The sequence below is a fragment of the Peromyscus maniculatus genome, chromosome 1, assembly GCF_049852395.1.
Source record: "Peromyscus maniculatus bairdii isolate BWxNUB_F1_BW_parent chromosome 1, HU_Pman_BW_mat_3.1, whole genome shotgun sequence".
Classification (NCBI taxonomy): domain Eukaryota; kingdom Metazoa; phylum Chordata; class Mammalia; order Rodentia; family Cricetidae; genus Peromyscus; species Peromyscus maniculatus.
The window spans coordinates 15483286-15506443 of NC_134852.1; the positions used below are offsets into that span (position 1 = coordinate 15483286).

General features: G+C 42.8%; 1 protein-coding gene across 1 annotated transcript; it reads right to left on the minus strand.

Moving 5' to 3' along the window:
• Window positions 1–379: 379 nt before the first annotated feature.
• LOC143271970 (ubiquitin carboxyl-terminal hydrolase 29-like) lies at window positions 380–2885 on the minus strand. The gene is made up of 3 exons (XM_076564924.1): window positions 1055–2885; window positions 848–997; window positions 380–796 (listed from the first exon to the last, which is right to left on the minus strand). Exons 1-3 carry the CDS (start codon window positions 2883–2885, stop codon window positions 513–515), a joined length of 2265 nt encoding a protein of 754 aa, XP_076421039.1. The 3' UTR covers window positions 380–512.
• Window positions 2886–23158: the final 20273 nt, after the last annotated feature.

The following is a 23158-nucleotide window of genomic DNA, read 5'->3' on the forward strand; positions in this document are numbered from 1 at the left end:
GAGGGTCTGGGTTCAATTCCCAGCACCCACGTGCAGTTCACAACTGCCTTTAACTCCTGTTTCAGGAAACCCAACACCTTCACACAGACATACATGCAGGAAAAACACATTAAATAAAAATAAATATTTTTTAAAATATTCTCCCATAGATGGTAGCAGATGGAAGGCAAAAGAAGTTATATCTCTGAGTTTGGGGCCAGCCTGCTCTACAGAGTGACTTCTAGAACACCCACAACCACACAGAGAAATAGTCTCAAAACACCAAAAATAAGCAAAACAAAAAAATGTAAAAAGCATCACTATAGTCTTGTAGGAGAAAATGGTATATAGCCTGCATCACGGATGTATGGGTTTTGGTCCTAATATATTGTTTGTTTTGTTTTGCTTGCTGAGTTTTCAATTGACCTAAATGAGTGTTAAAAATGGATTCTTCTAGGACGTGTGTACAGCCAATAAGCAATGGTGAGAAAAGATCCATAATTCTTCTTTTGCTCTTTAGATGTTCTAAGTAACTAGTACTCTGATGCCTTTTTCAACAGCCACTCAAATATCTCCTTATGCATGTAAAAACAAATGTATCCGTTGTGAAGATGAATCTTCTGAATCAAAGCCTCTGGAATCTCGAACACTCGGACATCATTGTACAGGAGCCATGCTTGCTTTTGAAAATCATACACATTGCTTACATAATGACCTGAATAATGGGACCTCCCAAAATGGCTGACAAGACTGACAAGTCTGTAATTCTGAGGATCATCTCTCAATACCACATTTTTTGACTCATCAACAGCATCTACTGTGTTGTTGCTTCCTGGAACATTGTTATTTCTAGGATTCTCTGATGTACCAAGGGAATCTTCATTATCTTTCTGTTCTCTCAATTTTGAAGACTTATTCACATCCTTCTCTGTGTCCTCCTGAGTACCCTCAACACTTGGAGGTGATGCCTGAGGAAGGAATTCCTTGTGGAATCTATTCCTATAATTAGAGAGCACCTGTTTTGCCATATTTTGAGATCCTTCAAGAATCTTTCCTTCATTAAGATCACAATCATTGACAACCTTAGTGTTAGTGTGATGATCTGACATTCCATCTGCATTAATTTTCTCATAGTTCTTCACATTACTAGATGGTATTGACTGGCTGAGAGGCATCATCCCTTCAGGGACATTTGGGACATCACGGTCATCAAGTGGGACCTTATCAGTCAAGGGAAATGGTGGTTTCCTGTTTTCATTGTAGTGGGAAGATACATTTAGATACTTAGAAATCTCAACTGGTTGATGACTCTTCACCAACAACCCATTAGCGGTCAAGTGGTAGCGTTTCAGATGAACAATGAGGACTCTGGGGAGCCTCTTCAAAGTGTACCTGAGAACTGAATTCTTGTTCTTGCACTTCGCACAATTATGCTCAATTTTTACTGGTGTAAAGAAAAGATCAAGGGACTTTTGGATAGATAGAGGCTCTTCCCTTGTCCCTTGGTGCAGGTCAACAGAGAGGTAATTACTCACTTCAGTGTTCAGAGTAGCCTCACCACAAGCTTCACAAACAATGGAGCTCTGCAGCTCTAATTCAAAATTAGCACTGACAGGACAAACAAACCTTTTGGGGGTGGCAGTCTCAGCATATGTTGATGGAGATGACCTCTCAACTTCATTATCCTTCTCAGTGATCCACATGGCATTTAGTTTTTCCATATTCACTTTCATCTGGTCTAAACAGTGACTGAGAAATTCAAGGGCATCATTCTGTTCATTACCCAAGAATGTGTTTGCAACCATAGAAATGGATTTCTTCACATCCCTGAGTAACATTCCTTTGATCACCATATTCTGGATATCTTTCCGGACAAGCAGATGGCTTAAGGGCTTGATAAGATTATCATTTGAAACTTTCTCCCATGGGATACCTTGTGTGAGCAAATCCATTGCAAACGTTGGAATCCCAAAAATAGATTGTAAAATGGAATTCATGTAACACGTGTTTCCCAAATTGGGGAAGCCTTCAGGTTTCAGTTCCTTTATATAAATGCCTTGAGAAGGATGGACTTCATTATGTGTGTATGTTTTGGTCTCCTGTCTAAACTTTGATCCACTTTCATCAGACCATATTTGTGTTGGAAGAACAATGACATATAGGTTAGGACCCAAGCGGGTGTTGGGGTTGAATGAAGGTTCCAGTTTCCCAATGTTATGCTTCTCCTGATCTCTTAAAGCCACTGTTTTCTCTCCTTCGATTCTTTTATTTCTGGAGTTATAGGTTTTGGATTTCTTTTCTGATTCAGGATTATTTTTTTCAAGAATGTCCGCATTCACTTCTACAGTGGATGTTGATTTTCTCTTCCTGTTTTTGCTCTGTGTTTCTCCACTCTCTTTTTCAACATGACTTCTGCTGGAGTTTGGCTCTGAAACGGTCATCTTCATGGGCAGTGGAGTCCCACTTTCTTCTGTAGTATTCAAGGATCCACAAACTCGTTCCTGGTGTTTCCTGCAAAATGGATCACTGCTTTCAGGAATATGCTGATTACTCTTGGGTTCCTCGAGTTGTTGGGATTCAGATATATGAAAAGAATCCAGGCAATTCTTCAACCTTTCAACATCTGTGGAAGATAACTTGTTAATGAGTAAGGAAGTGTCATCTTTCAGAGTTAAATGCAGATGATGCTCTCCTGTCTCACAACAACTAACCATTACACCTGCAACATTATCACCCAGCTGAAAAACCCTGCTCCTTCCTTCCAACTTCAAGGAAACCACCAGATTAACCTTCTGTTTTCTTTCTACTATTTGGATGACTGCTTCTTTCCACTTAGAAGCCCGGGTGTGCTTGATCCGGTTCGTGCTTCGGATTTGGACAAAGCCGTTTATCTCTAGAGGAACCATTCTTTCTTCACAGAGAAAGCTCCTGTAATCTAAAAACAAACAAAAAACACATTACAGAGATTGTGACTCAAAATACATTGATCACAATGTATATGTAAAACTCTAACTGACCAAAATTGGCTTTTATTTCTCTCTTCATGCCTCAATACTACAAAATGGGAAAGCTTATATTTTCTTTAAATATTTACAATTATGATTTATCAATTACAATTAGCAGAAACTGGAGTTACTTATAACCTTTAAATAAAAATTATTTAATTATGTGTGTGTGCATTTGTGCACATATGAGTACAGTGCCCTCAGAGTCCAGAAGAGGGCATCAGAGTCCCTAGAACTAGCATACAGGCAGTTTTGATCCACCCAGTGGAGGGGCTAGAAACTGAGCTCAGGTCCTCTGTAAGAGCGCTGAGCCATCTCTATTACATTCTCAAGTACATGCTTTAACCTCTGAGTTATTGAAGCTGTGTTCATTCTCTGGAAGACATGCTCAGAGTGTGTTTGCTTTCTCTTTTTCTGACCCGATGTTTAATTGTGATGGTTAGTTCTATTTGTCAACATGCCACAACCTACCAGCACCTGGAAATTGAGCTTCATGAGGTTCCCCCCGATTGGGTTGGCCTGGTGGATTATCTCGGTTGCCTTAATTAGTGTGGAAAGACCCAGCTTTAAAGTGTGTGGCAGTATTCCCTGCTTTAGTGTATGGCACTTTTCACTGCTTGGGGAACTAAAGTATATAAGGGTAGAGACATTGTCTGCATGCATTCATTTTCGCTCTGCTCCTAGCTGTGACTGTCATATGACCAGCTGTTTCAAGTTCATGCAGCTGTGACTCCCCAAAGTGATGGACTGTAATCTGTGACTGTGAACTGAAATAATCCTTCCCCCTCATCCTGAGTTTCCCTGAATTTGGTTTTCCAGAGTGTTTTATCATAGCAAAAGAAATAAAAACTGCAAGTACCTTAAGCAAACTGTGGAGACAGTGCACGTCTACTCTTCTCTGTCCCTCTGATGATGCTGAGAAAATGAAGTTCTGGTCAGATTCTAGTCGCTGGTGCAAATGCAACAGTTAGGAAGATGAGCCTGAGTGGTCACCTCTGGGGCTGACCTTTTTGATTGCAGGCTCCAGATCCAGATATACCGACCTGAGGTGGTCATGATAAAATCAAGGAGCACAAATGTAAATGTATGAAGGGCTGAAGATATAGTTGAGAATTTAAAGGACCAAGTATACACAAGACCCTAAATTCAATCCCTAGACTCACACACAAACAAATCTGCTCTATGTGACTGTATATATGTAGGCAGAGGTTTCCTGTCCTACAGCCACTCTCAAATACGCACACTAAGACTTATATTAATTACAAATGCTTGGCCAGTGTTCAGGCTTATTGCTAACTGGCTCTTACATTTTAAGTTAACCCATATTCCTTATTTCAGCTCTTCCATGTGATGGTACCTTTGTTAACATGGCAGGTTCATGGACTCCATCTCTGTGTGGTGGTTACTCCAGACACTGTTCATCTTCCTTCCAGCATTCTCCTAGTGTGCCTATCCTGCTTAACCTGATTCTGGTCAGCTATTGGCCAGTCAGCGACTTCATTAAACCAATCACAGTGACAAATCTTCACAGTGTACAAAATGATTATTCCACAGCATATATGATTATAATTTCAGCACTAGAGAGGCTGAACCAAGACTTTTGTAAGATTTATTATTAGTCTGCCTGTAGTGACACACTCATCTTTGATCTCAGTACTGGAGAGGGAGGAAGGAGGGTCTGTGACTTGGAGGCTATCCTGGGCTGCATAGCCAGGAGAAGAAGAAGGTACATGATAGGAAAGCTACTTAATAAACTCAACCTCAAAATTATTTTCAATTTCATGTGTGAGTTTATGTGGTTGTCTGTGCATCACTTGCATGCAGTGCCCTCAGTGACCACAAGGGGTGTCAGATCCCTTGGAACTCTAGCCAGAGAGGGTTGTGAGTCAGCATTTAGGTGCTAGGATCAAAACAGCCCTCTCTCTGGACCCTGAATTTAGAATTCCTAAAGGAAACTAAAGACCCTATTATAGAACAATGAGGAAAGCTTTAGGGAACAGACAGATTTATCCTCAGTGAGACCTCAAGCAGAGAGTAAAGGGAAGCCTTGAGATCCACAGATCTAACAACTGACAATATAAAAACAGGGTTGTTTTTTCTGCTTATACATTCATTTATTTTTCCATTTTCAAGCCATCAATATTAGGACTATACAGAGTCCTAACTCCCTGCATTTTGTTATTCCCCAGTAAAAACAGGTTTTAGGCACCACCACATCCTGCTTCCAAAAGAAATTCTTAAGATTGGCAGAGCATGCAAGTGGACATCTGAGTATAAACTCTCAAGTCTAGCTTGAGTTTGGGGATACATATTAATCAAACACTTGCATAGAGTGAAGGTGTGGCATTTATGGCCAATGCTCAAAGCCCTGCTCCTCTACTGGCTACACACGAGTCCAACTCCAAAACTTCTGTGGACAGTAGTGCAGGAGATAACTTCGCTCCGACCTAAGATTTCACAAATATCCTAGCAAGAATGGAGATATATTCTCTTTTTTGTTTGCTTGTTTTAATTTTTTTGTTTGGCTTGGTTTTTTAGGACAGGGTTTTTCTGTGTAGCCCTGGCTGTCCTGAAACTCACTCTATAGACCAGGCTGGTCTTGAACTAACAGAGATTCACTGTTTCTGGCTCCTGAGTGCTGAGATAAAGGAAATTCCTGATGAGATGTTCTGAAGAGGCGCTTGAGGCCGTTCATCTTCCTATCACAGAGTTGAGACAACGAAGCCCAAGAAATGGGACTTTCCCAAGAAATCTTTTTCCCTGACTGACATAGTTCTGTGTAGACCATGCTGGCATCAAAATCAAAGAGATCTGAACCCGGCTGTGTGCTGGGAAGAAAGGCATGCACCACCATACTGGTTCTCATTCTGTCCACACTAAATCTGATCCACATAGATCATTCAAAAGGTTTCATTTCATAATGACCTTTCTTTAAATTCTTGCAGAGGACTAGGCTGGAGGACAGTGGAGCTCTGTGAGTTTGAGGCTTAGACTGGTGTGCATAGTGATTTCCAGGTGAGCCAGTTCTATGTACTAGTGGTATTCTATCTCAAAAACAAAGCATCTACAATAGACATGATCACATTCTTTTGGACCTTGGGTCCAAATAGAAAAGAATCATTGGGACCTAAAGGCAGCATACTTCTTTGGAAGCTGCCTACCATCTTCCCTCCAGTCACATAAATCTCAAAACCAGTCTCTCACAGGATAGGCCATTTCATGTCCTAGGAATTCTCAAGCTGCTTAGACACTTTTGCTTGTTTATATTTTTCTACACAGGTTTCTTTTTCTCTCTTTTTCTTTTTAACTTTAGTGTTCTGTGTTCATGTACACCTGCAGGCCAGAAAAGAGCCCAGATATTATTACAGATGGTTGTGAGCCACCATGTGGTTGCTGGGAATTGAATTCAGGACATCTGGAAAAGGAGCCAGTGCTCTTAACCTCTGAGCCATCTCTCCAGCCCTGAGGCAGGGTTTCTCTGTGTAGCCCTGGCTGTCCTTAACTTGGTCTTAGAACAGGCTGGCCTTGATTTGAGATCTGCTTGCCTCTGAGTCCAGAATGCCGGGATTAAAGGTGTGGGCCACCACTACCCTCCTTATGTATTCTTATTCCTCAAAGTTCATGCTACTCTTTGTAATAAGATACATATATATGTAATGCTTGAAAAGACAGGAAACCTACTGGTGGGGTGACAATCCATACATATTTCAACAAGGGAGTGATCAATTAATGCAACAGTATTTGTTGGGTTTTATGGCTGCTTCCTTCATTTACCTTTTAGAAAGGATCTCACTGTGTATCTCAGGGTTGGCCTCAGACTGACAGAGATCCATTTGCCTGGGCCTCCTGAGTACTGGGTTAAACTGCAGGGTACCACCATAACTTGTTAGTTTTCTCCTGTAGCCCCTCGTATTTCTTGTATGTTGATTCATATTCTATTTCTCAGTCCTATCTTTCTTGTTCCTTTTCTTCTCTCTTATCTCACTGAGGCACAGTCTTGGTCTATATCCCTGAGTGCCAAAAACTAACTACATTGACCAGACTGACCTTGACCTGGAGGCAGTTCTTCAATCTACCTCCTTAGTGCTGGAATTACAGGTATGTATTAGCATGCCAAAGCCTTTGGCATTTTATCACCTTCATGTTTCTTTTTTTTCTTTTGGTTCCGTAGTGCAAGCAGACCCTCAGTTATACCAGCAAATCCCCATACTTAAGGACAAATACTAATATCCAAGCCCAAGAGGCATTTAGAACCCTAAATAGGAATGAGCAGAAAAGAACTCCCACAGTGGATTATTGGCAGGATTATAAGACTAGAGAAAAATGAATAGTAAATACATCTCCTTTTTTGTTCAGTCCAGGACCTCTTCCATGATATAATGTCACCCACAATTAAGGTGGGTCTTCTCATCTTAAATAGCCTAGCATAGACAATCATGGACTAGCAGATAGGTTTATTTATCTAGCAAATCCTCATGGTTCTGCTCAGAGACTGGTCTCCTGTAGCATGAATCTTAAAGGGTCTTATTAATAAAAACAAACCTGGAGCTGGGTATTGGGGTGAATGCTAGAAGATCAGAGAAGCAGAATAAGCCACAGCCACCTCAACTTATCAGTTCCTCAGCTGATTCTGTTTGCTCAGACTGGGTGCCTCTCAGCTGAACTGTGCTGCTTAAAAGCCTGAAAGCTTAACCAGCCAAGTTCCTGGTTTTCATTCCTTTTATGCCTTTCTGCTTTCTGCCATTACTTCCTGGAATTAAAGGTGTGAGTCACCATGCCTGGCTGTTTCCAGTGTGGCTTTAAACTCACAGAGATCCAGATGGATCTCTGCCTCCCAAGTGACAGGATTAAAGGTGTGAATGCCACTATTGTCTGGCCTCTATGTTCTGTTCTCTGACGCCAGGTAAATTTATTAGAGTGCACGATATATTGGGGAACACGATATCACCAGTCTCCTGCTTGATGCTAGAGTTAGCAATATTAATCATCCTAACTCTACCTCTTGTCAACCTGACACCCAAACCATCACCTTGCAGAGATAAGTTTGCTTTTCTCCTCCTCATATGTTCAGACACTTAGTTACAGAAAATGTAGTCAGGCCGATTGCAAAAGATCTGTAGTCGTTAACTGTTCCCACACTGACTAAAAGCCCAAAGCCCAAGCTGACAAGATGGCTCAGCAAGTGAAGGCACTTGCCACCAAGCCTGTGGACCTGAGTTCCAACCCAGGGACCCATGTGATGGAGGGAGAGAAACAACTCTTGTAAGTGGTCCTCTGATGACAACACCCATGTGTGTTAGACACACACACACCAAGTCAATGTAATAATAATGAGTCCAAAGTCCATTCAAACACTGAGACTAAGGCAGTCTTTAAATTGGCAGCTCCTGGTAAAGTCACATATTTCTGCCACATGGTGGTGGTGTATGCCTTTAATCCTAGCACTCAGCAGGAGAGGTAGAAGCAGGCAGATCTTTGAGTTCAAGATCAGCCTGTCTACATACTGCTTTCCAAGATAGCTAGGGCTGCTCAGACAAACCCTTTCTCCAAAAAGGAAAACCAAACAAGTTATCTATTTCTGACATACACCCCAACCACAGAATAAACATTCCAAATTCCAAAATGAAGAAGGAAGTGAAAGGAAGGAATTATCAGAACAAAGAACCACTGACATCAGCATGGCAGATGCAAGTCATGTGGACAAAACAACTATACATATAGAATAAAAACTTAACAATATTAAATATTATTTCTAAAATCAATTAAAAACAAAAATATATCTGGACCTGGTGGTTCAGGCCTGTAATTTCCGCTACTTGGGAGGATGAGGCAGGGAAAATCCCCAATTCAAAGACTGGTGGGCAAGAGGCAGAGGCCTGAGTTCACCAGCCTGGTTTATATTGTAAGTTCCAGGACAGCCAGGGTTTGTTCCAAAAGGAGGGGACAAGCAAGGAAGCGTCTTTTGCTGTGGAATTGATGACTGCAGACTCAGTTGAAAACAAGAAACAGAAGGCTTCCATGACAACTTCTCCCGTGCCGCACCCACCCTAAAAAGAAAACAGTCTAGATGGTAAGCCACTTAAAGGAACTCTTAAAATTGTGATAGGGATCCTGAAGTGTAACTCTTCACAGTTAATGACTTCTGGTGGGGGTGGGGAAGGACTGTTTTCTTGAAGGTACCGGACACTGGGAGTTTGACCATGTTCCAGTGAATATATGGGCAATAGAAATTGGGCTTGGTTTTATTTTTTCACTCTTGTTTTCTTTGGGGGAGGTCACCAGGGATGGGGGATTAACTGTGAACAGAATGCATTATGTGAACTCTAAATAATCAATAAAAATGTTATGTTGGGGAAAAAAAACAAATTCAAACCTTTCCTTGTCTGCAGAGCAGCTTCTGGGCTAACCTAGGGAAATAAAGAGTACTGAGGCATGGGGATATAACTCAGAAAGCTGGAGCCAAGAATCCCATAGTTTCAATTCCAAACACTAGAGAGAACAAACCACTGCTTTCTAGAACCTTTAGGACAGAGTAAATTAGTGACATTAATGCTTCCATTAAAAAGAAAAACCTTGGGGCTGGAGAGATGGCTCAGTGGTTGGGATTGATGGCTGCTCTTCCAGAGGACCAAGTCTGAGCAACCACATGGCAGCTCACAATGGTCTATAATTCCTCTTCCAGGAGACCTGACACCTTCACACAGACAGAACACCAACGTACATAAAAACTAATTAATAATTCTTTAAAAAAAAGAGAGAAAAGAATAACTCAAGCCAGGCATGGTGGAACATGCCTTTAATCCCAGCACTTGAGAGGCAGAGGCACAAAGATCTGAGTTTGAGGCCAGCCTGGTCTACAGAGAGGTCCAGGACAGCCTGGATTATACAGAGAAACCCTGTCTCAAAATTGCTAAAAGCAAAAGAGAGTACAAAAGGAGAGAGAGAGAGAGAGAGAGAGAGAGAGAGAGAGAGAGAGAGAGAGAGAGAGAGAGAGAGAGAGAGATATTTCTCGTCATGTGTCCTAGAGCATGCCTTTAATGCTAGGATTCAACATGCAGAGACAGGAGAATCTCTATGAGTTTAAGACTTGAGTTTGAGGCAACCCTGATCTACAAAGCAAATTCCAGGACAGCCAGGAATTACACAGAGAAGCCCTGTCAAAAATAAACAAAAAACTTCTCAGGCTTAACATGGTAGCTCATATCCTTAATTTTAGTATGAGAGGACCTGATGCAGGCTGATCTCTTGAGTTCCACGCCAGCCAGAGCTGCACAGTAGACCAAGTTTCAAAACCAAACCCCACACAGGAGCTACACATATAACCCAGTCAGTCTTGTGATTGCTCACCATACATAAAGACCTGGGTTTGATCCACAGCACTACTAAATGGAGCTTAGTATTGTGCACATGTCATTTAACTCTAGGAAGTGGAGGCAGGAGGATCAGCATTTCAAGATTATTTTCCACCAAAGACACAAGAGTTCCAGAAAGGACTACACGAGACCCAGATCATGCCCATGAAGAATCAGGAAATGAGTCTCATGACTCAGGATATATCTGTAAGAACTGAAGAGTCAAATTGCTCCAAATTCAAAAACTTCTGAACAGCCGAAAGAGCACTGATTGGAGTGAAGAGAAAGTCTAGAAAATGGGAGAAAAATCATTGCCAGCTCTTTTCTCTTACAAGGGATAAACAACATCCAGAATATACAAAGACCTCAAAAATAAACAGCAAACAACAGAACAGGGTATCCAATCAATGAACAAGCAAATGCACTCAACAGTCAGAACAGACAGAAGAAGAAATACAAATTATCAATATCTACACTATCACATCTCAAAAAAAAAATAATAATGCTTTACTTACCCAGGCCCACTCAGGAATGTCACAGCTGTTACTCACAATCCTGCTGCAGGCAGAATAGTCATAGATATAGAGTCCAGAAAATGGTGGCACACACGCCTTTAATCCTATCACTTGAGAGGCAGAGATCCACCCGGATCTCTGTGAGTTTAAAGCCACACAGTAAATAGCCAGGCATGATGACTCACGACTTTAATCCCATGAAGTGAGTCTTTGATCCCAGGAAGTGATGGCAGAAAGCAGAAAGATATGTAAAGCATAAAAACCAGGAACTGACTGGTTAAGCTTTCAGGCTTTTGAGAAGCAGTTCAGCTGAGTGTCATTCAGATAAGGACACAGAGGCTTCTAGTCTGGGGAAACAGGATCAGCTGAGAAGTTGGCCAGGTGAGGTAGCTGTGGCTTATTCTTCTTCTTTGGAGCAGAGTTTGCCTTTCTGTACAGTCGCCAATAAACCTCTTGCTATTGTATCAACTGGACTGGAGTCTGGGTTCTTGGGGCATGCACCTGAGATGCTAAATTTTGGGGTCCAACGCTAGAACATATTTATAATGTGAAGAACCATTCTTTTTTACCATTTAAAGAAGGAAAAGTTCTTAGACTTATTTGTACATGTGTTTTATGTATATGAGTGCTTTTTCTTCACACATGCTAGAGGAAGGAATCAGATCCCATTTCAGATGATTGTGAGCCACCATGTGGATGCTGGGAATTGGACACAGGACCTCTCAAACAGCAGTCAATTACCCTTAACTGCTAAGACATCTCTTCAGCCCCCACACCCACAATTTGTTTTAAGTGTCAGGGAACTGATAACATAGCTTCCTTGGTAGATTGTGTAGCTAACACACAGTAAGCCCCGGGATCACCTTCACCAACACATAAGCCAGGTGTGGTGTAGCAAACCTGTAATCACTGCATTTAGGCAATGGAGGCAGGAGGACCAGGAGTTCAAAGTTTAATAATGAGTTTGAAGCCAGCCAGGGTTACACAGAATCTGTTTTTTAAAAAAAAATGGGGTCAGGGTATTCTAGCCAGTTTTTCACTTTGCTCTTTATGGGCCTGCCACTCAGTTCCCAAATAAATACACAGAGGCTTATTCTTACTTATAAATGCCCGAACTTAGCTTGTCATATTTCTAGACAACTTTTTTTGAATTACTCCATGTACCTTTGGCCTCTGGGCTTACCTTCCTCTATTTCTGTAGGTCTTTTCTTTCCTTCTTAATCATTGTTGCATGTGAAGATGGTCGACTGGCCCCTGGCATCCTTCTCTCCACCTTTTCTCACACCCCTTTCTTCCTCCTTTTATTTATTCTCCCTGCCTGCCAGGCCTGCCTAAACTTTCTCCTGCCTCACTATTGGCTGGTCAGCTCATTATTAAACCAATATGGTCTTTGAAGCAGGCAAAATGACACAGCCTCACAGAGTTAAACAAATGCAACATAAAAGAACACAATACATCTTTGCATCACTAAAACAACATTCCACAGCATAAAAGAACCATTCCACAGCAGGGTATCAGGGAGGTGGTTCAGTAGGTAACTCTATTTGCCACCAAGGATCTGAGTCTGACCCCAGGGACCCATATGAGGAAAGGACAGAAATCATTCTCACAAGTAGTCCTTATTCTGACCTCCACATGCCACCACCCCAAATAAATAAAAATGTAAAATGAAAAATAAAAAAGGTTGGCTGAGGGTGGTGTGTTAAAATTCTAATCTCAGTATTAGGGAAGCAGGGGAAGGTGGATCTTAGTTTGTGGCCACACTCCTCTACACAGTGAGGTTCATGACAGCCAGGGCTATACAGAGAAACCCTGTGTCAAAAAAAATAAAGATTATGAAATGTTTGTTCATGTGTATGTATATGTAAGCAAAATGAATCCACACAAAATAACTCATGATTTTATTTAGCTAGGATTTTAATGACCTGAAAATCAAATACTCTACTTAAAATGGATATTATCTTCAGTTCCCAAGAACTTCTTGAGCAATCTGTGTATAATGTATGCATGTTCGTGTGTGTGTGTGAATGTATATGTGATAAATGTATGTGTAGTGAGGTTGAGTTGATGTTGAGTATCTTCCCGTCTCTCTCTCCCCTCCTTAATCTTTCAGAGACAAGGTCTCTCAGTGAATCTGGATCTCACTGAATCAGCCTGACTCTGTGACCAGAAAATTACTAGATCCTGTTGTCTCCCCTTCCTTAGCTCAGGAAATACAAGCATACAGGAGTGTGCCCATATTTCTATATGGGTGCAGTTACATATATGAGATTATAATGCAAAGCCTCATATTTGGGTGGTTAGCACTTCACCCTTCCCTAGTATACTAAACACCTATTTTAACCATCTCCTAATCTTGGCTTTCTGAATGCCTTAGCCAGATGTTGTAGTCCATGCCTGTAATCCCAGCTCTCAGGAGGCAGGTTCCAGGCTAACCTGCATTAGTGTGAGACCCTCATCTCTACCTCCAGCCCTAAACAACACTAAGTCAAATGGCATCTGCTGGCTACCTTACATTCCAGACTTTCTGACTATGGCTTGGTTGGGTAAGAGAATTGTATGAAGAAAAAACATTCAGAGTAACTAAGGTGAACAAATCTTGCAAGAATGGAAAATGAACTAAAATAAACTAACAACAACAAAAAATCTACAGGTAAATCTAATTGGTTGTGGATCACTATTATTGATTGCTTTTCATCCAATACAGCAGTTGAGATAAATTATTATCTCTGGAAAAATCAAATGAGGTGGTGAAGGCCAGAGCCTTAAAGTCAGAAAAACATGAATACTAATTCCTCTACATTCCTGCCATTAAAAGCAAACAGACAAACAAAAAACTAGGTTTTCTACTTATTTGTGTCAGTGGGCCTCTGTGCATTCTTTATTTGTGGATGAATTTAAGGTGAGAAAAAAACATTAGATCCCTTCGAGGTGGGAGTTGGGCAAAACTAGGGCTGAACTTGGTAGAAGATCTCATAGGATTGTCTGTTCTTCCAAGGACTTAGGTTCAAATTCCATTATCTACATGGCAGTCACAAACATCTATAACTCCCTTCCAGGAGTTCCAAAGCCTTATTCTGGCCTCCATGTTAACCAGGCACACATGTGGCACATGCATACATGCAGGCAACACACACATACAAACACAGACACACACACACATACACACACACAATGCATAAATGAAACAGGAGGTGGAGAGATGTCTCAGCACTTAGGAACAATTAATGTTCTTCCAGAGGAATGAATTCAGTTCCCAGCACTGCATTGAGGCAGCTCACAACTACCAGCAAATCCATGGCACCTGAAGACATCATTGGCTCCACCAATGTGGGAGGATAGCTCCACCCTGTTGAAGGATTCTTGAAAGAGGTGAGTGCAATGAGGAAATAATAGATAGAAATATAGGCAAAGATGCAGAGAAACGCAGAGATACAGAATAGCTGTGGTTGGGCCCAGGGTCAATACCATGTCTCCTCAAGATTTATTATAGTGGGCTTTTTATAGAATACCAAGGGGATAGGCAAATTCCTACCACATTCAAGATCAAAGCACAATGTACAGCCAAGTGTAGACCCTTCAAAATACCTGGTAACCTAGCCTATGGGCAAAGCATCTCATTCTACAGGCCTGCAGGGTAAAGCAAGCTCAGATTCTCTGACCTTGAGAAAAGTCTCACCAGGGGAGCCTCAGTGACACCCACAAATTCCCCCTTATAATAATATAAAGATCTTAAGTGAGGGTACAGACCTTGACTTTAGTCAGCTTTCTCTAAGAGCTTAAAAGTAGCTGGAATAATCGCAGAAATACACGTCTTCCTTTATGGCTGCTATAACTCCTAATAAAGGAGTAGAGGATGATCAAGATAGAATGGCTGTTTTCAATAGGCCTAGTATGTCTATAGCAGTTGTTGCTACATCAAGCACTTTTTAAAATCAATAAACCCCTGATGCAACCACATCAAAATTAGAAATCCTTAGCATCACCATTCACACTAACATGTTGATATCATAATTCTAGTATGAATATTACGATACAAAATTAAAATTCTCACGAACTTACAGCCAAAAATAAACTCTTAATAGAACTATTTATACTTCATAAAATTTACCAAACATCCATATTAACATTTTGCGTTTCTTGCTAACAAAACATAGGATACATTAATACAAGCTTACATTATCCATACAAAAAACAAGAAAGTGTTCTGCATTTGAGCTGCTCTAACGCAGGAGCAAATACTTTATCCCACTTCTACCCATTAGTACATTTTATTAAATTAAATAGACTGTGGACTATAACATACCTCCCTTACTTAATATTTTTTGAAGCTTCATATTGAGCGTGGGCAGAAAAAAACAAACTTCTCTATTCCTACAAAAAACAGTTTCATTTTTACACAAACACTTACATTTCTACAAAAAACAGTTTGTAAGTCATCACAGTTGATTCTCTCTCTCTCTCTCTCTCTCTCTCTCTCTCTCTCTGTGTGTGTGTGTGTGTGTGTGTGTGTGTGTGTGTGTGTGTGTGTGTGTGTGAGAAATCAAAACTGTCCCATTGCAATGAACCACTCTTGTCCATCCCGATTCTTAAGGCTGAAAAGTTCAAACAGTCAGTTCTGATACTAGCCTTAAAGTTCCACTGAAAATTCAAGATCTGAGCCTGGCTCATCACCTGCCCTGAAATCTCTGTAGAGCTGTCCAAGTCATAATGGACCTGAAGCAAAAAGTTCTAACTATAAAGAGACCCACAACCAAAAATTTGTTGCAGATCCCTTGAATGCAACAACCCAGTTCACACAAGAGTCTCTAAAACTTTTGCTCTGAGCTTCAGAGGCACTTCATGGCCTGCTAGCCTGGCCCTAAGACTTAGTCCCAAATGAAGCAAAGATTGTGTCACCATAGCTGAGTAGCTGCAGACCTCTTCCAAAGAGCTCTCTGTGCAGCTAGCATGAACCAAGAAGCTGTCTCTTAAGGGAGCCATTTATTTGTTCACAGCAAGCAAAAAGAGGCTACATGGCTTTTGCTGCTGACTCCAACCCATTCAGTTTCACAATTCTACCCTGGGGAATGAGGGCCTTCAATCTCCCATTCTGCATGGGCTCAAGATGCCTCGCTGTCCCTATGAGCATTGCATTCAACATGCTGGTCCTGCCTTGCATCCTCTGTGGACTGCATTATGGTAGCTTGACATTCATGGTGGAGTAAGGCTCTGCCTCACTAAGCAGTTCAAGGTCTGCTGCTAGGGCATCAGACCCTGTGCACAAAAGCTTTGCTGCCCTCTCCATACCTAGGCCCTCCAGCAGCAGTCTCCCTTGGATCTACAGCACTGCTTCCACCATGGCTTCCATCCTTGGGGATGCTGCCTCATCTCCACAAGGACCTTGGTGTTCCCTGAATGCATACACACTCAGAATGGAAGGTACCTGCTTCCTGGTCCACCTAGGGTGCACACCCTGGCATCTTGGTGCCCTGCAGGATCACCCTCCGCTGCCTGCTGACAGACCTATTCTGGTGCTGGGGTTCAAAGCCTCTGGCTGCAGTCTCCAAGCCAGCACCACTGCCTGCCTTTCAGCTCTCCCATGGCATCTCTATGTGGCTCCTCAAGGTTGCAAATGTCAGTCTAGCTCCCACAAACACTCTGACTGACTGTGCCCTCCCCACTGTGGCTTCTTCACAGCAGAGATGGACAGACCCTTGCTGCTCAAGCTGCCTCTCTGGGGTATCTGCTACCTGTGATGTAATGATGGCCTGCATGTCTCACCAGTGCTGATGCTGGCTCAGCGGATACTCCAGCTGTTGATGCTCCTAGTGGGAGCTTCTGAAGCTGCTGCTTATTCTGGGACTGCAAAGTCCACAGTGGATACTCAGTTCTGGATGCTGCTTTCTGCATCCTAGGTTCCATGATCAACAAAATATATTCTCTCCTGTTACTGGTTTTTTTTTTTAATTAAATAATTTAAAATATGCTTTCGATCATGCAATGAACTCCCCAGAGACCAAGGGAAATCTGATGGTTATTTGATCCCATTTTGTCCAGGTCAAGGCTTCTTGGCCTTGGCCATGATCATTTGCAGAGGAGAATCTGCTGTTGTGGGCTATTCTGTACATAGTAGATGTGCTCCAGATTCTACCCTCCCGATACCAGAAGCAACATCGGTGTCAGCAGACATAGTCCAGGCCAAGGGGCAGAAGCATGGCTGTGTCTATCAGGAAGTATCCCCACACAGTCCCCACTGTTCAGGGACAACACAGTGCTGAGGCAGTCAGGGCAGAAATGTCATGCCAATCCTGGAGGTGTCTGGCCACCAGAGGCCTTGGTGGACCCAAGAGCCTGGTCTGGACAGGGACAGTGGCCTGTGCTCAGGATGAACACTGCCTCAGCGTCTGCAGTGTGATGTGTGTGAGCTCACAACACAGATGAGTCTTGAACCAAACACTTATGTGAGAATGTAGTGTCACAGCTTCTTCAGAGGGGTGGGATGGAGGAATGTTGGAGTCGCACAAGGATGAGGACATGAACTCAACTGTTTTAGTAGAGCAAAATATTTTTATTGAAATTTACAGTTCACAAGTGAAAATCGCACATTTTTACACATACAATTTCATTTGGTTAAATTTGCACTCATCTAGAGAACTTTCCCACAACAAGCACCTGAAACCATGCAGGAAGTAGGAAATGCAAATACTAAAACCTATTTATAAACCAAATGACAGCTGAGGCCCTGCCTCAGCTAGTCAATTTATAGAGATGTCTCTAAATACATAAAAAAAGCTTCACTTTCTAGGTCCAACAGCAGCTTTTGTTACAAAACCAAAACCATAACTTTCTCATTTTATCTAAACTGACTCAACTGTGTCCTCTTCTGTTTTTATGTCAGTGGGGGTTGCTACACTTTCTTCTGCACAGGCTGGTGGGGCATCTGTTTGCTCTTCCTTAACTTGGGGACTTTCATGGGGTTCTTGCAATCGTTTTTGACAGTGTTCAACATAATGTTCCAAGGGTTTTCAACTGGCGTCTTGATGGCAGATGGTGTACAAGCAAAAGAAGATGTGTTTTGGTCACCTGCATAACACGATGGATGGTAAATCTTTCCATCTACTCCAATAGCATTTTTTAAGTGCCATTCTTCTTCCTCTCCATCCCAGTACTGTTCAAATTGTTCTTGACAGACTTCACAACTCTCAAGTGCTCCAGCTGGTCCAGCAGGGACACTGTGGAACTCCTTTTCTTTAGCAGCCTCCTGAGATTTGAGGACAACCTCTTGATGAACCTTTTCGAAACACCTGCGTTCTGCACCTTCTTCCAGATCAGCTATTTCTTCAAATTCTATCCAGGCTGTTAAACTGCAGTACCAACGTCTATGAGTGACCTTTCTACTAACATCTTTTTCACTTCTATTTTGCTGATAATGCCAGTCCAAGTGATCTGCATAAACATCTCTCTGGGATGTCGGAAACCTCATTCCACAAGAAGAACACTGAATCCCAGTGTAGAGCCGGTTTATGACACTGTCATAACGTTGTTTCAATTCTTCAGTTGTAAAATGAGTGAGATCTGGAACATCTTGATCTTCATTCTGATCCTTACCCTCTTCAGGGGGATGCTGAGCATCAGCCTCCTTTTCCTGGGTTGCAGTTGAATCAGGCTGTGACAATTTGAGAATTCCTGCTTTTACCAGTTTTGAAAACAATTCGTTTACATCCACCTCACTGAGATGATGATCAGGATATGCTTCAGGAAGACCTCCTGAAGGATTTTGAATGAAAGCTCCAGCATTCTGTGGATGAACTGGTAAAAACTGTTGTCCTTGGCCAAATGCTACTGGCTGAGCAACACCAGTCACAACCTTTTGAGATGGCTGAATATCTCCTCCTGACATCGGACTAGGTAAATTGCCCAAGTTTCCCAACGGAGAACTCTGAAGATTCTTTTCATCAAAAGAGTGTCCTGAAGCTCTGGTAAGGGCATTTGGGAAATTCTGGTTTCCAGGGCCATGAGGTCCATTACAATTTGGTCCTTGAGGTGTATCAAATATCTGTTCATGCCTTTGGAATTGTAGTCCTTCAGACAGAACATTCAAAGCATTGCCAGGTGGGTCATTATATGGGCCAGTCTGATTGAAAGATTCAAGCCTTTGTGAAGGATGGATGTCATATTGGGGACCTTGCAGACCCAGAGGAATATCAGATCTTGATGCTTGCTCCTGTTGTGGCCCATGAAATCTTGGAGGTACACTACCAAATCTCGGTTGAACCTGCTGTCCAGGTGGCCCAGCAAATCTCTGTGGACCTGGCTGAAGAGTTCTTTCCAATCTAGGACCTGGCTGGCCTTGTGTTCCATCCGATCTTGGCAAAAGTGATGGCTGACCTGGCTGTCCATCAAACCTTAGAGAGTGACAACCTTCAAATCGGGGACCACCTTGACCCAGAGGTGATTCAATTCTCAGGCCACCTCCTGGTTCAGGACCCTCAAACCTCATTCCACCTCCCTTTTGTACTAAAGGTCCTTCAAACCTGATCCCAACACCTGGTTGGCCATGTGGTCCCTCAGAAATAAGGTTCCCACCTAGTTGATTATATCCTTCCAATCTCAGACCAGCTACGGACTGACCCTGGGGACCCTGAAACCTCATTCCAGCAGCTTGCTGTAGCAAAGGGCCCTCAAATCTGATAGCACCACCTGGCTCACCATGAGGCCCATCAAACCTAATTGCTGCCCCTGATGGACCATGATCCCCCTCAAATCTGAGACTACCCACAGTCTGTCCATGAGGGCACTCAGACCTCAGACCACCCCCAGGCTTACTCCCTGGTCCTTCAAATCTCGTAACACCTGGAGATCCCTGAAAAGTCACACGAGTTGAACCTTCAAATCGAATACTGCCTCCTCCTCGTCCTCATCCTGGTCGACCGCGTCCTCCTCGACCGTGTCCTCCTCGACCGTATCCTCCTCGTCCTCCTTGACCAATTGTCCCTCCACACCACAGAGGTGTTCCTACTGGTCCTGGAGGAACTTGAAATCTCAAAGGGCCCCCACCTCCAAACTGACCTTTTGGTCCTTGGAATGGCATAATGCCTCCTCCTCCCATTGGTCCTGGTGACCCATCAAACCGAAAAGAACCTGCTCTAGGAGGTCCATTCATTCTAGGGCTTAATTTATTAGGTCCTTCACAAATTATCTTGGCTGGGCCATCTCTCTTCACAGATGGCTTACCAGGCCCATCAAATAATGATCGGTCTGCAGCTAAAGCTGGAAGCCGCTCATTTGTTTGGAGGCCAACAAATCTTGATGCTGGGCCATCTACAAACGCTTTAACTGAATCTTCATATCTAGGTCGCTTAAGTGGAAATCCATCATTGAAGGGAGATGTCTGCTCCTCTCCTCCACCATCTTGATCCTCAAAAAGCTGTCGAAATTGATGCACAACACCAAGGAACTCATCCTGTGTAATTTCACCGGAAGCTAAACGTTCACTCGTCTTTTGAAGGAATTCTCTTTGGCTTGCAAGAGTTAAGTCTTTAGGAATCTCAAGATTGGCATCTACCCTTGCTCCATGGGGCTGTTTTGGGCTTCCAGGTGACAAGATTCCTTTAGTGCTTGACCAGCTCTCCTTATGCCTTAGATGAGGTGCTTTACTCTGGTCATCACACTGTTGGAAGCTTTGACTTTCTTGCCAACCAGATTTCCATCTTTCTGCAGACTTAGAGCTTTGCCAATTGTCTATATTCTCTTTTGGCTCAGCATCTGACCTCATAGAATGTTTACTTGCAGTTTCTTGAGGCCGACCTTCATGCATCTTTTTCAGCAGTCTGGGATCTCGAACATCCTGCTTAGCACTTTTCTTAACATTTCTCTCTTCCCTATGTGACTGTGTAAGTCCTGACTGATGCATCTTTCCAGCTGTGGGGGCCAAAGTTGGAACCATAGTTTTCTGCCTTTCTTTGGGTGACCATTTATCTCTTCCCTTTGGGGAATGTATAGTTGGTGACCAAGACTTAGGTGACCTCGATCTTGATCTCTTTCGAGTGTTTGATCTCCCTGGTTTTGTCCCCTGGTTTTCCAATACTTCTGGAACCATGTCCTGTTTTTGCACAATGCCATTTATGATTTGACTTCCACCTCCAATCAGCCTGTGTTCAGATGATTTCATGTGCTCATCTTTATCCTTTTTCTCTGCAGTTCTTCTCTTTTCTTTGACATCTTCATCTTTGCCCTCAGCTCTATCCTGAAGATACATTTTTATAATTGGATCTCTCTTGTTCATATCGCACAACCTCATCCATTCTGATTCTTGACTTTTCAAGTCTTTGGGGTGGGATAATTTGTTTTTCAAAGGTGATTTAGATTCAGATTTAGAATCTAACTGCTCAAGTTCTTGCTTGGTTGTTCTTTCACTTGATTCACTTGTTTCTTGCTTGGCCAAATTGAGTTTTTCAGAGGGGACAGTTTGACCTGTTTTAACATCAGCCTTGTTGAATGTGTTCATTACAAATTCCTTCCTATGACTCTGCTCTTTGCCATGGGAAAAATGTTGGCTCCTCCTGTTAAGACGGGGATCCCGGGTAGTTCCTTTCAGTTCTCGAATTTGTAAGGATGGACCTGGACGGCTTTTGTCAGGTTTTACAGGAACCTGATGGGGAGTGTTAAAGGCCATGGTGGGAATCTGTGGAACACCGCGTAATTTAGATGGTGCTGATCCAGCACCCAAGTTGGCTGTCTCCTGCTGAATGCTAAGAGATACTGCCAGTTGTGCCTTAGCTTCTTCTAACTCAAGCTCCAGCTTTTTTTGCTAAAGTTTGGACAACTGCTTTTGTTCTGCAAGTAATTGTTTGTAGACGAATTTCTAAAGAGTCTTATTAAATAAGAAACACAGAGCCAAATACAGGGGTAATAGCCGAAGAGATGAGATTAATAACAAAAAGCCACCAGGGGCCTTACCTTACCAGCCCGCTGTAGCTTTCACAGAGAGAGCTTCTTCCTGTCTAACCTCTGCCTTTATAGGCTTCCTGTTCTGCCTTCTCATTGGCTCTAAACCCAGCCACATCACTTCCTCTTCACTGCCTATCTATACAGACCTCCAGGTCTCTATGGTTGCTACTAGAAATACAGGGTGTGTCACAGAGACCACTCCTGTCCCATGATCGGATTAAGGGATTAAGGGTGTGTGCTACCAACAACTGACTGCTGTTTATGGCTTTCTTTGTGACCTCTGATCTCCAGGCAAACTTTATTGATCAACATACACATACAATATCACATTTCAGCACCAATAAAACATCACCACAACTGTTGTCTTATGAGTTGTTTTTCAGGAAGATTCTTTTGTATGTCAGGTACAATCAGAGGAGTGGAGATACTGGGGCAGCTGACCACTGTGCCAGGTGCTGAAGGCTCCTCAGGTTGTTTATTTAAAAATGTGGGCTTTACGTGGCTGCTACATGTCTTCCCATTAGGGGGTAGAGGTTTAATAGGCTAAGAAGGATCTAATGAATTCACTCTGACATCCAAGACACAGTTTCTTCAAAGGGAATATTTCATCCCATGTGGAACGTAATTTAATAAACTTTTTCTAGCATTTTCATCCACCTTTTCAAACACACAAATCAATGTTGCAACTAGATTGTTAGTAAAGGCAGCCAGATACTCTCTTTCAATGTTTTCCACGATAGAATCCATAAGGTACATAAGAGGAAGCTTCTCTCAGGAGGAACGTTGGCTTTTGGGGCCTCAATGAGAGAGGATCTTCCTGGCGAAGGGCAGGTTCTCCTAGGTTACTATGGTCAGCATATTGATGTGAGGTTTGCCATTGAAGGTCAGGTCTTCCAACAAGGACTGATAATCCCAACATGTGTCCTCCCTTGTCCCCAGAGACCTGGCCTCAGCCAGAGTCTGCTCTGACATGGCACCTGGGCCGCCTCTCTCTGCAGTCAGTGCTGCCAAAGCTGAAGCTGCTCCACACCATGCCTCCCTTCTAACACCTCGGCCACGCTCCCCAGGTCTCTAGGGGCTGTGACTTCACCAGAGGATGATCAAGGAGGAAGGATGGGGAACAATCCAGGGGAACCTCGCGGAAGAAACCCCACAGTTTCACCGGGAAACTCTGGCCGCTTCCAGAAGCCACTGAGGCTCCTTTCCCTACAGACACAAAAAGGCCCGGGTAACTGTTTCAGTGGGGTTCCAGAGTGTTCAAAAGTTGGGTTCCCAGAAGGTGCCCTCTTACTGGGAAGGTCTAGACTTAACTTTACAGGCTCCAACCTAGGGAAAGGTCCATCATTTTAGACTTGACCTTACAGGCTCCATCTGA

What these genes read in the sequence shown, in the direction of transcription:
- LOC143271970 (XM_076564924.1), bottom strand. Translation starts at nt 2,885, where the DNA reads ATGGTTCCTCTAGAGATAAACGGCTTTGTCCAAATCCGAAGCACGAAC. An exon ending in CACTAACACTAAGGTTGTCA is followed by an intron (nt 998 to 1,054) that starts ATGATTGTGATC and finishes ATATGGCAAAAC; the next exon opens with AGGTGCTCTCTAATTATAGG. An exon ending in AGATAATGAAGATTCCCTTG is followed by an intron (nt 797 to 847) that starts GTACATCAGAGA and finishes GCAACAACACAG; the next exon opens with TAGATGCTGTTGATGAGTCA.